The 15,002-nt window shown below is 35.7% G+C and overlaps 1 protein-coding gene and 5 non-coding genes across 11 annotated transcripts in view; all 6 read left to right on the top strand.

Annotated features, from left to right (window-relative positions):
- The window catches only part of Wge (BAH domain and coiled-coil containing protein winged eye), a 445,841-nt gene that overhangs the window by 304,341 nt on the left and 126,498 nt on the right, over positions 1–15,002 (top strand). For all 6 annotated transcript variants that reach the window (XM_076314128.1, XM_076314127.1, XM_076314126.1 and 3 more), the window contains 2 exons: positions 6,152–6,373; positions 10,722–10,847. In XM_076314128.1, coding sequence (XP_076170243.1) covers positions 6,172–6,373; positions 10,722–10,847 — 328 coding nt within the window. In that variant the 5' untranslated portion in view covers positions 6,152–6,171. The remainder of the gene's footprint in view (positions 1–6,151; positions 6,374–10,721; positions 10,848–15,002) is intronic.
- Positions 8,965–9,037, top strand: Trnaf-gaa (transfer RNA phenylalanine (anticodon GAA)). Its single transcript has one exon. It is a non-coding gene; the product is annotated as a tRNA-Phe (tRNA).
- Trnaf-gaa (transfer RNA phenylalanine (anticodon GAA)) lies at positions 9,118–9,190 on the top strand. Its single transcript has one exon. It is a non-coding gene; the product is annotated as a tRNA-Phe (tRNA).
- On the top strand, positions 9,271–9,343 carry Trnaf-gaa (transfer RNA phenylalanine (anticodon GAA)). Its single transcript has one exon. It is a non-coding gene; the product is annotated as a tRNA-Phe (tRNA).
- Trnaf-gaa (transfer RNA phenylalanine (anticodon GAA)) lies at positions 9,424–9,496 on the top strand. The gene has a single exon. It is a non-coding gene; the product is annotated as a tRNA-Phe (tRNA).
- Trnaf-gaa (transfer RNA phenylalanine (anticodon GAA)) lies at positions 9,578–9,650 on the top strand. Its single transcript has one exon. It is a non-coding gene; the product is annotated as a tRNA-Phe (tRNA).

Here is a 15,002-nt window from a genome sequence, read left to right as displayed (position 1 = left end):
GGTATAATGCGTATTCTACGTCCAGTCGTTCGTAGAATTTCTTTTCTGATAAGACGAACTTGAACTGTAAAGCGAGAAGAAAGAAAAACCGAAAGAACCCCGAAAGAGATTTTCTTTAGAATCTTTGACACAATTATTTCGCACTATCCCCGATGAAAAGCGATTTTTCGAGTTACAGTAGAGCGTCCCATATCCGAATAATTGAGAGACATAAATATTCGAGTAATGGAATTTTCGGATATTGGAACGATCAGTTTTCTCGTATCGAACTTCATTTGTTCGGCTGGGAATCGAGAAAATTTGCAGTTCGTTCGGTACTTCTTCGGCAGATAAATTACATAAGTAATTGTAAGTTGTAGTATTCGAGTAACAGAACGTTTGGATAGTAAAGTGTTTGGACATTAACCTTACAGCATTCTTACGTTCAATTACGTTTAATTACACAAAGTCTTTGAATTAAAAATGTCCCGAATGTATGGAATTCGTGTTTTTAACTTTATAATACAAAGAAAATACAGGAGTATCCAGTTACATCTATTGTAATAGCTTTAGTTGTAGGAAAACAATATATTATGGAGATGCAAGAGGCAACAACGATATTAAATTTCATTTCTTGAAGTAGAAACCGAGAAGATTTACAATTCGTGCAAATATTCGAGGAGCTTGCGTTCTTTGGTATTTAAATTATACAAATTATATAAATAATCGTAAGTTGCAACGTTCGATCGCAAAGTGTCCAGCTATTACGGTATTTCAATAATATTTAGAACAATGACGTTTTAGATGTTAAATTTCGTTCACTGGAACAACGATCGAGGAAACGGACACTTTGGGCAAATATTCGAGGATCTTGCGTTCTTTGACATCTAAATTACATAAGCGATCGTAAGTCGGAGTGTTCGGATAATGGGTGTTCGATACCGGAGGCTTTGTTGCACTTAAAATTGCAAAGAAATCAGTATCCCTTGGGAGGATGTTACACGATAATGGGCCCGGTGCGGCGGCCCAAAATGCAGCGAAATTTCCAGCTGGAACGAGCAGCGGATGTCGCGTGTCCAGGAAAGCTGCGTGCACGAGTCGATTGCAGGGATTCTGAGCGCGTAAAAAAATCGTATACGTGGAAACGCGTCTTTGGAGCCCTCGTTAAGTACGGTGGTAATAACCGTCGATAACCTGTCAATCGACGGGTATATACGTTTGTCAGAGTGCACGTAAGAACGTGCAACGAGGGGATTGATGGCGCTACCGTTCGTACGAGTTGGATTATAATAATTAAGCGTCGCGGCAGCTGGGCAACGATTTCTCGGTTAGAGTGTTCATTGCCAGTTCGCGAAATGTAACCGTCAGTTCGTGGTAATATTTCAGTACACGGAGAATTAGCGAGTCGTTTCTTTTTACAACGTCGTGTGGATACCTGATAGAAGAGATCGGTGGACGGATTGGTGTTCGAGAAGGGCCGAAACGCGACGAAACGAGGCACGTGGTCGCAGATTCAGCGTTCGACTCATCGCGCATCGAATTATTGTTTCCTTGTTACGATGTAGATGTTCACTTTCTATCGATAGATGACGTTACCGAACGGAAAGAATAATCTTTTCGCGGAAGAAAATTTCTTTTCCGATACTACGACGTATTTTATTAAGATTGGCATCTAGAAGCGTCTTACAATATCGAGACCCTGTACACTGGGTTGTTTTTGTCGTTCGATAAGACTTATCGAACAATGGAACAACCTATTGTGCTTTCTTCGAAGCATTTTTCCCGAACAAAATAATAATGTAATCCCGAACGAAGGAGTACAGAGGAGCGAACGGAAAGTTTACCGATAATTTCTTAAACCACTGTCAAGTCAACGTAAAAGAGAAACGCGAACCAAGGAAAAGGTTAATCGATTCTAAAGATAGAGTTACTTTAATCGAGTTGAAAAAAACCGCGGCGAGCAGAGTCCCTCATAGCGTAATCTCGCGTCAAAGAGAGCCACGCCCGATTGTACGGCAATTTATAAAAATTTGACATGTTCTTTAGAAGTTATTAAGGTTTGCACTCGTTCGGAGATTTATTGCCCGTTTAACACATCGTGTACGCGTAACGTTAATGCACCCGATCCGTATAATTTGGAATTTTCTCGAGTACACGGGCCCGGCTTGACAATCATGCAACCCCAAATTATGTACCATTTTTGCGAGGGGGTACGACGCCCGAAGAAATTACGGTTTCCGTGCGAAACGAGGGCCGCGCGCGTTCTCCGAATTCGTCCGTAGTTTCCAGTCATCACGAGCGTCCCGTCATTAACGGACATCTTCCGAAAAAACGGAGACATCAATTTCCAACCCTTCTATTTGGATGCCCGAAGACGTGCATCGACTGAAAAATCCGTGCGTCGCGACGTCTCTGTGTACGCGTGGCTGCATGTATGTACCTAAGAGACTACATTATGTTTGCCGACCTGTTGCTACCCCTACCCCGTTGCCTCCTCCTTCCACAACCCCTTCATGGCCATCCCTTCGGTGACTCAGCCCCCCGCTAGGAAATGGAACGCTCTCGCTCCGTTCGACTCGTTGAGAACGTTCTCTACTCTAACCCGACCTCTGTCTATCGTCTCTCCCTACCCAGGTTTTTGCACGTGGACACATCGAGTTCGTACGCTTCTGCTGTTCCGCCATTTCCGACGTTCTCTCGTGTATTTTCTGCTTTTTCTTCCGCTTACCCTTTCCTCCTGTCCCCGTTTCGTTTCGGTGGAAACGAGGACCGGGAACACCCCCGTGGTGGTTTAATTTCTGTCTCCTTTGGTTTCCGTTTCGACTTTTTTACGTAACTTTGATCGTCCAACATGTTGTTCCCATTCGACGCTGTTCTTTTCCGCTCGTAGTTATCCAGAATTCTATTTCATCGAAAGAAGATGTTTCTTTTCTGCCGCTCTATCGATCTTTGTTATCTTCCTTAAAATTGTATCACTTTCCAACTTATAGAGAAAGAAAGCGTTGCAATCGAGACAAATTTCGAAATAAGAGTTCGAATAATTCGATACGATTCCGTTTGCTCGATTCAATTTTGAACGATATAGATCTTGCAGTGTTTTAGTCTTTTCCGTATACGTTCATACGTATGTACGTATATTTGTTGTTTGTAAAATTTAAAAAATATGTCTTCGACGAATTTAGCGGAGAATTAAGTTTCACGTTAAAAAAAGTTGAAGGAGCTTTTTCTCTATCTCTTCTAATAAAGACTAAATTGAACGAAATTGTATACGTTGCGTACTTAAAGTTCATTTTCTTACGACACCGAAACAACTAGAAGGAAACACTATTGGAAGTTTATGGCACGGTTTAAGTTGGTGAATTAAGAGAACGACTTTGTAAGAAATACATAAAGATCGTATGGAAGGAGGTTACTCGGCAAGACGATCGGTAAGAGAAACTTCATTTATTCGAAAAAATCAGTTAGGTGCAAATTTCAGAAAGTGTCGAAGTATTTTTGTAATATTAGAATCAGGCATTGTTTTACCGAAGAAATATTACGAGTTTAACGAATAAACTTTACGCTATCAGCTAGATTCTACATACCTATGCTTTGACGTATTCTTAGTTTATGCGTGTACTGCTTTAAACAATTAGGGAATCACGTTAGTAGTGGTAAAAAAGATTTGCATTTAACATAATAATACCTTCATTGAACGTTCGAATTACACAGCATGAGAGTTTCCAGGGTATTGAATATCCCGCAAAGTGGTAAGGTCATTTGAGTAGGTGATCCTCTAATTATTTTGAACAGTGTATTCTTCCTTCATCATGGACAAATTATAAAGCGATAAAGTCAAAGTTGCATATGCTGACCGATTATTATAGTTACTCCCCGCCACATGACCGTTATTAACTGACAATGAGTATTTAATAGGACCGGTAATTAAGGGTTACCGTCACGTTCGATGCATCAGTGTTCGGTATTCCATATTAATGTACAGTAACGTAACTTTCAAAGATTTTTTTCGATCGATGTATGCAAATATTCTTCTTCTGCTCCTCGTCAGTTTTTCTCCATTTTCTTCTTTTAGGTTCATTTTTATCACCTTCGTGCGATATAAATCTTCATCGGTAAAGCTTCAATTCTTTAAACACTTTGCGAAGAAATTACTTTTATCTCGATTTATCTTCGTTTAATAAAGTAGAAATTGGGTGCATTTATCGGTATTTAAAATTAATCTTCGCAGTAACAACAGTTTTCTGTTTAACTGGCTCTTTTTAGGTTCAACAAGTTGAGCGAATAATTCTTAAGTATCGAAATAATATTACGATGTATCCTATTTAACTACGTATGTACATCGATCTTATTAATGGTATAAACGGTACGTCGATTCAACCTTGCTATGTAAATACATGCCATAAACGAGATCGATGTACATAGTTAAACAGTAAATCTCGGATAATTCGGAATTTTCGCTTAATTTTTGATTCCTTCGATTAATGGAAACAAGTGTTACTATTACAAAAGATTGCCCCTAAAACCAGACAAATATAGTACGCTCGATATTTACATTCTTGCGCAAAGTTAGTAGCAAAGAAAGTACACGAAATTGCTATTTTATCCGTTTCCACGATTAATTGTATTCCTCGTTTCTTTTTCGTAATTCAACCGTTCTTTTTCCTCTAGCGAGAAGCGTTTTTGTATTTCGTTTCGCGCGTTTATGTAACATTTTCTGTTCGCTACACTCTCTGCTTTTCCGGCCATTTCCGCGGTTATATTCTACCCAGGCAAACACGACTGCCAAATTTCCCCTTAAGCTCGTCTCTGTGCGGTCCTGTCGCCCCCTTAATTCCACGGGGCACAAGTGTGTAGGGTGATTAACGATGGAAAGTCGTTTCCGATCGCCAGATACTGGCATCTGCTCTCTCTCCTTTCCCCTCACCCTTCGATTTCATCGATTGGGAAAATGATGAACGGAGAGTCACATCCCCCGTCGTTAATACAGCAAAATGGCCGGTTGAAAGGGGGAAGGAACGCGATCTATGTATTTACTACTTCCCAATAGGTGTAGATTTTCTCCGCAGTCGCAGTAATACCGAATAGAGCGAAAATTCCGAATAGAGCTTGGTATTATCGATAGAAGCGAGTATTTTGATCCTCTGAGCCCTTTACGTTCCTAATGTATTATGCGTAGACCCGAATGTCAACCGACACCATCGACGTTGAAATTTAAGCGTTTCGGGGAAAGGTCCTTCTCTGCATCTGGCGGGATACAGGGTATGTTCTGTTTTGGTACCTCGTGTCGCTAGAACCGAAATAGTCGCTGCTACAAGCTGTCGGTAACAATCGATACCTTTGAGCAAAGAATTGGAACAAAAATGGCCGCTTTCCGCACAAGGTCGTGTCGCTGACGAATCTTGTTCGACAAAAGATACCAATCTTGAACTCTGGCTGGGAAAGTTCTTTCCAATTGTCGTCTATTCGCCAGACTTGAATCTTTGATCCGCCATTTATTTCAGTCGCTGCGATACACCTTCTTTATTTTATTTTATTTACTTAACGTCTTTATTGCGCAAAGCTTGCGACATACACGCAGAGTAAACATTCATTTACCGCAGGAGACGAGATACAGAGAAGATTAGTGTGCAAAGAGGCGAGGTGCAGCGGAGGTGTTGTCTCTAAATCTAACCTCAAACTTATCCAATATACACTTTACGATGCATAGCCTCGAATCCCCTAAGGATTTACTGCGTGGAAATTGGTAAACTGCTCGATAAATGGCTTTAGGTCGTCGATCAATAACGGAGAATATTTTAATAATTGAATTCTAACTCGAATTACGTCGAAAGAAGGTGACAAGTTGTTGTCAACAAGAGCGTGATTTATTCGATGCATCCATATGGTCCTCTTCGTGAAGAAATATACCTGGTATATTGTTTTTTTTATCGAAGAGAACCGTATGGATTCAGGCTTGATAAACATCGAAAACTAATTATCTTACTTCTACCTTAACAAAAATCATATTATTCTACTTATGATTTTAATTTTTCAAAGAACAAAACATTTTATTTATGCATAAAATTTTGGAAAACCTGTGCTCAGATTTTCAGTGGTGTAATTTGATTGAATATTTCAAGAACAGTTCGTGAAAATTGCCAAACGACTGACCTTGTGTTCATTTTGATTTCAGCCTCGGGAGGGGGAGGTTCGATGTTGGTCCCTCCCGTGGCCCAAAGTGGGACTGGGGATCGTCCCGTGGGCGACACGGGTGCCCGGGCCCAACAGACGTCCGGCCCTGCCGCGGCAGCAACCCTATGGCCCTTGGCGCCTGCGCAGACCAATCAAGTTCCGAGTCAACAGTCTCAGGGTATACCACCTCTGGCCGCCACCCCCGCGCCAGCTCACAACCAAGGTAATTTTTTGATTTTATTTTTATTTACGCGAGATTATCGAAATACGGGTTCAAACGTTCACAGTTTGTTCAAACTTGCGAAAACGCGCGCTATGGAAATATAAAATGGAATCTGTAAACATATCGTGGAAACATCGTACTTAATTCTGTTAGATGAACTTGCAGCATCTGAGAATGATTTAAATTGCAATTAAGTCCGTTACGTTGCTCCTCCATGAACATAGGCTGGAATGTTTAGAAGGTGATACGTAAGTGAACGTGACTGTTCGAAAGTTCTGTAATTTGTATCCAATTTGTATATTAAATTCTTCGACCCTTTTGGTCCTGTAGGCATTTATAAATATCCAGGCGATGTGGATTTCCGCGCACGGTTGCCGAGTGTACATACCTATATTAGTACCGAAAGGGTTAAGTTTTTAAATAAAAGTCTGATCTCTTTTAAGCGTACATAGAAAAGTTATGTCAAGCGCTGCAAGATTGTTTTTGCGTGACTGTCAATAATAGCCATGGCATACTATATATTTTCGTGTAATCATCTTTTACAATGAAACGTAAGATAAATTTATGTTATAACTACACACAATTTTTTGTTCTCAAGATAAATGTATTAACGATACAGATACAATTGTTTTACATATTCTAGGTTATTAAAACTTTTCTATGTTAAATGAAGCTTCATTGTCAATCTATTATCTTTCAAAAGGAGAGTGTTTATCAGTAATAGAAGATATTTATATTCAGCATATTTATAGAAATTATATACCTATTTTATGATCTATTATAGTTTAATGTCTATTGTACGTCGACTGTTTTTATTATTTCGATTCATAGAATTGTTTTCCAAGAAAACATCCTATAATGCTAAAATTTGTCTACGAATACGAATGCAAAATATTTATCTATAAATTTTCAAAGCTTGCTTCAATTGAGCAGAAATATTTAATTATTCTTTGTTAACATAATGTGTTTTATATTTTGAAAAAACTATTAACTGGTAACTGACATTTTCTAAAAAAATTCTTTTCAATTCCTCTGCGATTGATTTTATTTGACCTGTCGCAGTACACAGAAAATATCCAATATATTCATGAAAACATGAAATATTTTATCAATACACTTTACTATTATATATTGTTTAATGGTCATTCGAGAGATGCGATTGGAAATGTATACATTCTTCAAGAGAGGCATTTTAAAATACTTTTTTTTTTTATTGAAAAGTACATGAAAATTATACATCCACAATTGGAATGTTTGCTAATTGACAAAATTCAATGAAATTGTTATTCACATGACAAACCTAATCAATTTTAAATTGTTCCGATAATTTATTCTAAACGGATAATAATATTAAAATTTCATGAAAAATGAAATTTACTTGGACGATATAATAAAAATGATTGATATTTGACATATTTTCCTATTAAACTTTTAAATGTGGAATTTCTTGTTTGATTGCAGAAAATCTTATCTATGATCTATGAGAAAAATTGACGAATAATTATTATTTCTTCACTTAAAGTGCTTGATTTATTAATATTTCCTTTTCATAGAAAACCTAATGTAAGGATTTATCTTTGAATAATATTTTTTAATTTCAATTTTTTTTGTATAGCAATGTGCTAAGAAAACGTACAATTAAAGTACTTTGTATCAATAGAACTTACGAATTATGTGTTACACTTTGTTAATGAAAATGGCAAATTATAATTCTCTAGATCCGTTCACATAATTCTTTATCCGGAATTACACTCTTCAGAATTAATACCCATTCTATATTTTAAAATTACGTAACTGAGTATCAAATTCTACTAACGATGATTTTGTATGGATAAGTCACTTAAATTTGAAACAGGACTTAATTAGTTCGCAAAATATATATTTGTTAAATTTGGAAATTGTAAAATATTTATACCATAAATTGCAAATGTCAGCCCTCCTAGGAAAGTCACGGAAATCCTATTAAGCGAAATACAAATTATAATCCAGAAAGTAATGTTCATATGAAATGCTGAGCGTGATGTATCGTAAATTTTGCAATTTACGAAGCTTGTTACACATTTATGTACGATCGTGCAATGTATGTACTTACAGTAATTCATACTTTCGAGAAACAGAGAATTTCACGTAGAAAATATTTGGAAGTTATAATTAAATAATTTTCGAAGCAAAATATTAAAAAATTACATTATTCCGACGTACCTTAGTAATAATTTTAAACCTAAAACTAGCACCCGAAAAAATATTAATTGATACGTAAAATTTAATAAATTGAAATTGCTCAAAACAATATTTTATTCCAATACCAATAAATGTGGTCAAACAAGCAATTCTGCTTTTATTGGTTTATTGACAGTATAAACACAATAACAAATTTTTCACATTGCCAATTGATAAAAACATAGTTGCTCGTTTGACAACACTTATTGATGCTATTTTAAATATTTTACAAGTGAATATGAATTTTTGTTAATTAATATTTTATTGTTTAAATTATTGAATATTATAGTTAAAAAAAAAGTAGAAGCACATGGTGGTGTTGAATTGTAAACATAACTCTGATTTCATCTGCAATGCAGTGGTCGACACGTGCCGAAATAGCTCAGCTGGGAGAGCGTTAGACTGAAGATCTAAATGTCCCCGGTTCAATCCCGGGTTTCGGCAAGCCATTTTTTTCTCGTCTTACTTTTACGAGAAAATCACCCGAGTAGTTATATGCATGTACTAGGAAGAATTTTCCAACAGCCGAAATAGCTCAGCTGGGAGAGCGTTAGACTGAAGATCTAAATGTCCCCGGTTCAATCCCGGGTTTCGGCAAGCCATTTTTTTCTTGTCTTACTTTTACGAAAGAACCATCCGAGTAGTTATATGAACGTACTAGGATGAGTTTCGCAACAGCCGAAATAGCTCAGCTGGGAGAGCGTTAGACTGAAGATCTAAATGTCCCCGGTTCAATCCCGGGTTTCGGCAAGCCATTTTTTTCTCGTCTTACTTTTACGAGAAAATCACCCGAGTAGTTATATGCATGTACTAGGAAGAATTTTCCAACAGCCGAAATAGCTCAGCTGGGAGAGCGTTAGACTGAAGATCTAAATGTCCCCGGTTCAATCCCGGGTTTCGGCAAACCATTTTTTTTCTCGTCTTACTTTTACGAAAGAACCGCCGGAGTAGTTATATGCACGTACTAGGAAGAGTCTTCCAACAGCCGAAATAGCTCAGCTGGGAGAGCGTTAGACTGAAGATCTAAATGTCCCCGGTTCAATCCCGGGTTTCGGCAATTCATTTTTTTCATTAATTTTTTTTACGATCATTATGAATAACTTTTCAAACGTTTATGTTTAATAAAATTAATAATTTACAAAGAAAATATTCTATTTTAATTAAATTTCAGAGTAATAATAGTGCTACAAGATCATCGAGTCTTCTTTTTTCATTTAATTTTTGTTTAACGGTTATTATGGAGAATATGATGAAAGTTTTTATTCAGTAAATTAATATTATGCTAATTGGATTATTGGGTGTAGGGTTTATTTATTTATAATTGCTATTTACAATGTCAATACGTGTTAAAAGAATGTTCTGGAATGAACGGCCGTAATAGAAGTAGTTAGACCGTAATTAATAATAATGCATAAGTAATGGATCAATGCAGAAAGTGTAACATTATATAAAAGTAACATATTTACTCTTCATTTTTTACTCTTCATCTTATATGGCAATATTTTTCTACACAAAATTGATGCGTGAAACTTAAGAACAGTCATGAAAATCTTTCCAACGTTTACATTGCTCAGCATTTTTTAACGAATTACAATTAATCAAATCACTGTAATTTTGGAACACGCTGTGTTCTCACTTATATTCCGACACAGTTGTATGTATTTACATATTACATAAACTTTTCCTTTTTCCAATTTTTCTTTACTAAAGTAATGTATATATATATATATATATATATATATATATATATATATATATATATATATATATATATATATATATATACACATAAATAATTACACTTGTATAATCTCAAATCCAATCTTCTTTTGTTTTTTGCCAATATATTTAGGATTTTATGAAGATCAATATTTTTTTAATTTTTCACATAGAAAGGCAGGAATTTTCGTACTTGCTCTCTCTTCTTCTGATTGTACTGCTAAGAGTATTTAATGTACTACTAATATCTAACTAACGGTTAATCTATGTTTCGTATATGTTAATACTTTGATCGTTTAAATGTTAAGAATTTTATCGTAAACTTGTCAATTGAAACAGATAAATATTGCTCAATGACTGCAAGCATACGATTGTAAGAAGTAAATTGTTTGTTTCAATGATGTTACAGGTGTGAGTCGTTACGGGCTGTACTCTTTATTCCCTGGGGGTGGCGGGGGCAGTTACGTCGCGGCCACTCCTGCCACCCCCGGACCGCCTACACCAGCACGAGCTTATCACGCGACAACACATAAGGGTAAGTTTACAACGATTTCTACTTTATATTACCCTCCCCCCCCCCCTCTCTCACTCACTCACTCACTCTTTCTTCCCTTTGTTACTGCCCCTTTTTTCCATTTTTCTCTCTCGGTTGAACTTCTTATCACTTGTTCGATGTATTATATTTTTAGTTTGATTCTTTCGCTACGTACGAGAAGGTATATTAGTATTTCTATTATCTATAGAAATTTCTATTATCCATACTATTATAGTTATGAAGTCCTATCGTAATGCTGTCATTTATGTTCAATTGATTACAATGAATGGAAGTAACGTGTTTTTATATAAAATTTACCGAGAATTACTTATTGCATTATCTTGATTTTGAATTACATATTGTTAATGTAGGTTCAAATAAAACATTTTATAGGTACATACAAAATGATTGATTATAAAATAATGCGATCTCTTATGCGAACATTGCAATCGGAATGTTTTACGTTTAAAACGTATGAGATATAATAAAATAAAATCACAATTATTAGTTTTTGATACTTCTACGGAAAATTGTCTTCAGTGAAATGATAAATGTATTTTGAAAGAACGGTGCATGTTTGTAAAATAAACACAACCGACTGACGCACATAATTTTCTTAAACTGTTTATTAAACGAAAAATAACTTCCCAGATTTTAAATGTTCTTCGAACCAGTCGACGCGCTTTAGCCGTTTAACTAATTTAAGAAATTCTACGAATGACTTTTTCATTTTTATAGCGAATAAAATACGCTTTTAAAGTTTGTCCATCTGTTTCCGAAACACTTTATGTATTAAGAGTAAGAATCAGCGAGAGCAAGCAAGAAACAGGGAGAGGGGATAACTTTACGACATAAAACGAGGAAGAAATTGTGACATTATAGCGAGGTAGCGCTGGACTCTGCGTTCTTAAAATCCTAAATCTCTTTTTCGAACACCCCGCGCAATATTTGTTTCGTTTCTGATATCAATGTTTCCAAAATTTTTCCTTCCGTAAAGTCCAAATCCTTGATTTATTTTCAGCAACGTAGTAATCGTAACTGAAAAGATAATTTGTCGAAGTTCTGGCCGGTGAAGTTACTCATTCTTTTCGCCATAGTTCAAACTTTCACTGTCTATTGTCCTTCGTTTCCCCTCTATCTTCAACTTGTTCCTTCTAAGAATTGTTGGTCACAGCGAATTTCCTAGAACACTCGTGTCCTATCACCTTGCTACATCGCACTCATGTGCCTGCCGTTTTGTTTTCGCGAATATCGCGCTTCGTGTAATCTTGTCGCCAAAATTCGGATATTTACGGATTCCATCGGCTTAGATCGTCGACACTTTGTTCATTGTTCCCGATCAGTCGGATTTGCGCTTCTGTCGCGATCGGTCAGTGTTTCCGCAGCGTTCGTGTGTTCGTGTGTAGGTGGTGCTTTTGTGCGTGATTTCTGTGCTTCCGGTTCCTGCGCCTCGCTGGCGACTACGCTTCAACATTATTCCGTATGTGCAACATTTATAAATTGAATTCGATTAAATTTATCGAGGTGAACGCTTCATTTTCGAAATCAACGACGAAATAAACATTGTAACGTAAAGTCAACGATACTGACGATGAAATTAATATTATATTACTTCGGTGAACGCAAAATTATTTAAAAATAATGTATACCTTTCTGGAATACAAAATTATCGATCGTTAATATAATTTTTCATACAGATGATAAATAATTGAACGGGGAACAGACATATCGATTATTTTTATTTTGTTTTAATTAATAGTTTCGTTTACCAATTTTAATTCGAGGCTCGCGTAATTGTCGGAGTGCTCGTGTTTCATTGTATTATAAAAACTCGAAACTGATTCCCTCCATTTCGATAATAACCGAGTCGATGATGGCTGCTAATAAAAGCAACAAATGAGACAATTATTAACGGAATAACGTCTGGTTTATTTATGTTTTTAAATCATTTTCGGGAAGCATACCGCTTTTTGCACAGAAGAGTTACGCTGTAAAATTGGTACGGTCACACAGAACTTATTGAAATATCGCGCGTCAGCTCTATAAGAAAATTACAATAATGGCTAGATTGCGAATACGAGAAGTGGAGCCGGTATAACTATATCTCAAGGTGAATGAACGAGACCTAAAAAGAGAATCGAGTTTGATGGAAAAAGATGAAATATAGGAATTCGTTAATCGGAACAGTTTTCGAATTTGCAGCATGTTCGTTTGTAATTTAACGAAAAAATGGTTCAGCTCTATCTTATTCGCTGTTATTCAACATTAAGATAAATCACAGTTAGATGATCATTCTGTGTTTGCTTTTCGAAGGAAGGAATAATCCAATTTACGACTAAGAAATCGTAAAAATATATATTGACGTTGTGTTTGCAAAACACAGTACTCGAAGATTACTATAAACTATAGTTTCAATTAGAAATTATTATTAACGACGACAAAAGTAGTGAGACACGTTCAAGGAATGGTACGTGTACATTTTTACAGTTGAAGGATTTATCAAGTAAATCGCTGCCTTGTAAAGTTGTACTTGTTAATCTACTGTATAATTTAATCGTTCGATCAAATTTCCTTATTTGCGGTTACTTTTACAATTGGAGCTGTTTGTCCTAAACAAAACCCTTTGATGATCATGGTACGATACTAAACAACAAAATGTGCTAGTTTTAAATAAAAGTATATTGCCGACGTTTCGACTTTATTTGCAGTCTCTCTTCTGGCAAGAATACATAAAATTTAAGAAAGAGATGTTCTTTACAATTTGTACATAATTTAGCAGTAATTATTAAAAAATATTAAAGAAGAATAGTGTCCATGGAGAAAGTAAACAGGATCATTAAAGGAATTACGATACGAGTGTTATTTTTGTAGGCGAAGGCAAATATTTACTTTTCGATGATCTTCTTTTTTATTAAACAAGTATAAATGTGTTTAGTGTCGTATTAGTTACATCTAGGTAATTATTAGGGGCGATGGTTTAATATGTTGGATTTAGAAGCGTAACACGAGTCAAATTCCATCGAAAAGCATTATATCTTTAAAAAATCGTACTATTTATTTTATAATTGAATCTTAGCCAGAAATAGTTTGAGAAAGTACCGATTAAATTTATTGCAACTTAGATGATTTGCTTTGGATATTAAGTACGAGTAAGTGTTGATCTGGGTAGTCCATTCTTAGTTTATTTTAATACCGTTTCATTTTATAAAGTAAATATAGTATTTTTGTACGGAAAAACTTTTTCTTTAATTCTAAACAAACCGAGGCTGTGAAATTTTCCCATTGGTCGTTCCTCTGATTTAGAAACTTATATTTACAGCCTTGCCTCGATAAATTCTCTGTAAAACACTGAAAAGTATAAATTTATATAGCAACACTTACGTGTTTTTATTACGAACAAAAATCTGCATTTGTATTTGACGAACTGTATTCAACCGCCCCAAATTTTTTAGCAACGTTCCTTGATGTTTCTTTACGAGATCGAGGCTATTTTCATAATATTCAGAATTAAATCAAGATACGTACATCAGGTATATCCAAATTTTACGATCAAACTGTACCAGTGTGTTCTATGGATAAATATAAGATAAAAATGTTACACAATGAATGAAAAAAGTTTCGCGTTTAGACAACAAAGTATTGAAAATAATGAAACTAATTGGTGTTGTTTACATTGCGGAGCGAGGTCGGCCATGTTTATTTTCTTCGTTCGACTTGTCGATCCTCGATCGAAAAATATAATTTTGTACATCGTGTACGTACCATTCATAAACTTGTAACTGCTTATCATAGTCAGCTGGCAACAGTTTCTGCATCGGCGTATAATGGTGTGAAGGTCAATTATCAGCTTTTAATGTTCTCCAAACAGGTTTTTGCGAATGCCACGAAACTCCCCGAAGACCTTTTACGGTAATATTATCGAGTAAATTGAGAATTAATTTACGAAAAAGTAATCTTTCTTCTCCTCATCGATACTATTAGACAGTTTGCGGTATAGTTTTTCTTTTTCGTCTTACGCTAGGAGCAATTCAATTTTATATGCATATTTTTCTTTCTCGAATGTAATATTTATTCGTTCGATCGAAATATGTTTGAAATCGATGTTATCGAAGCAGAATGCCGTTCACTTGGCGCTGTTATAAACGACAAAACGAA

Source organism: Ptiloglossa arizonensis, chromosome 6 (assembly GCF_051014685.1).
Source record: "Ptiloglossa arizonensis isolate GNS036 chromosome 6, iyPtiAriz1_principal, whole genome shotgun sequence".
Classification (NCBI taxonomy): domain Eukaryota; kingdom Metazoa; phylum Arthropoda; class Insecta; order Hymenoptera; family Colletidae; genus Ptiloglossa; species Ptiloglossa arizonensis.
Note: the sequence above shows the minus strand (reverse complement) of the source record. Positions and strands in the feature narration are given on the sequence as shown.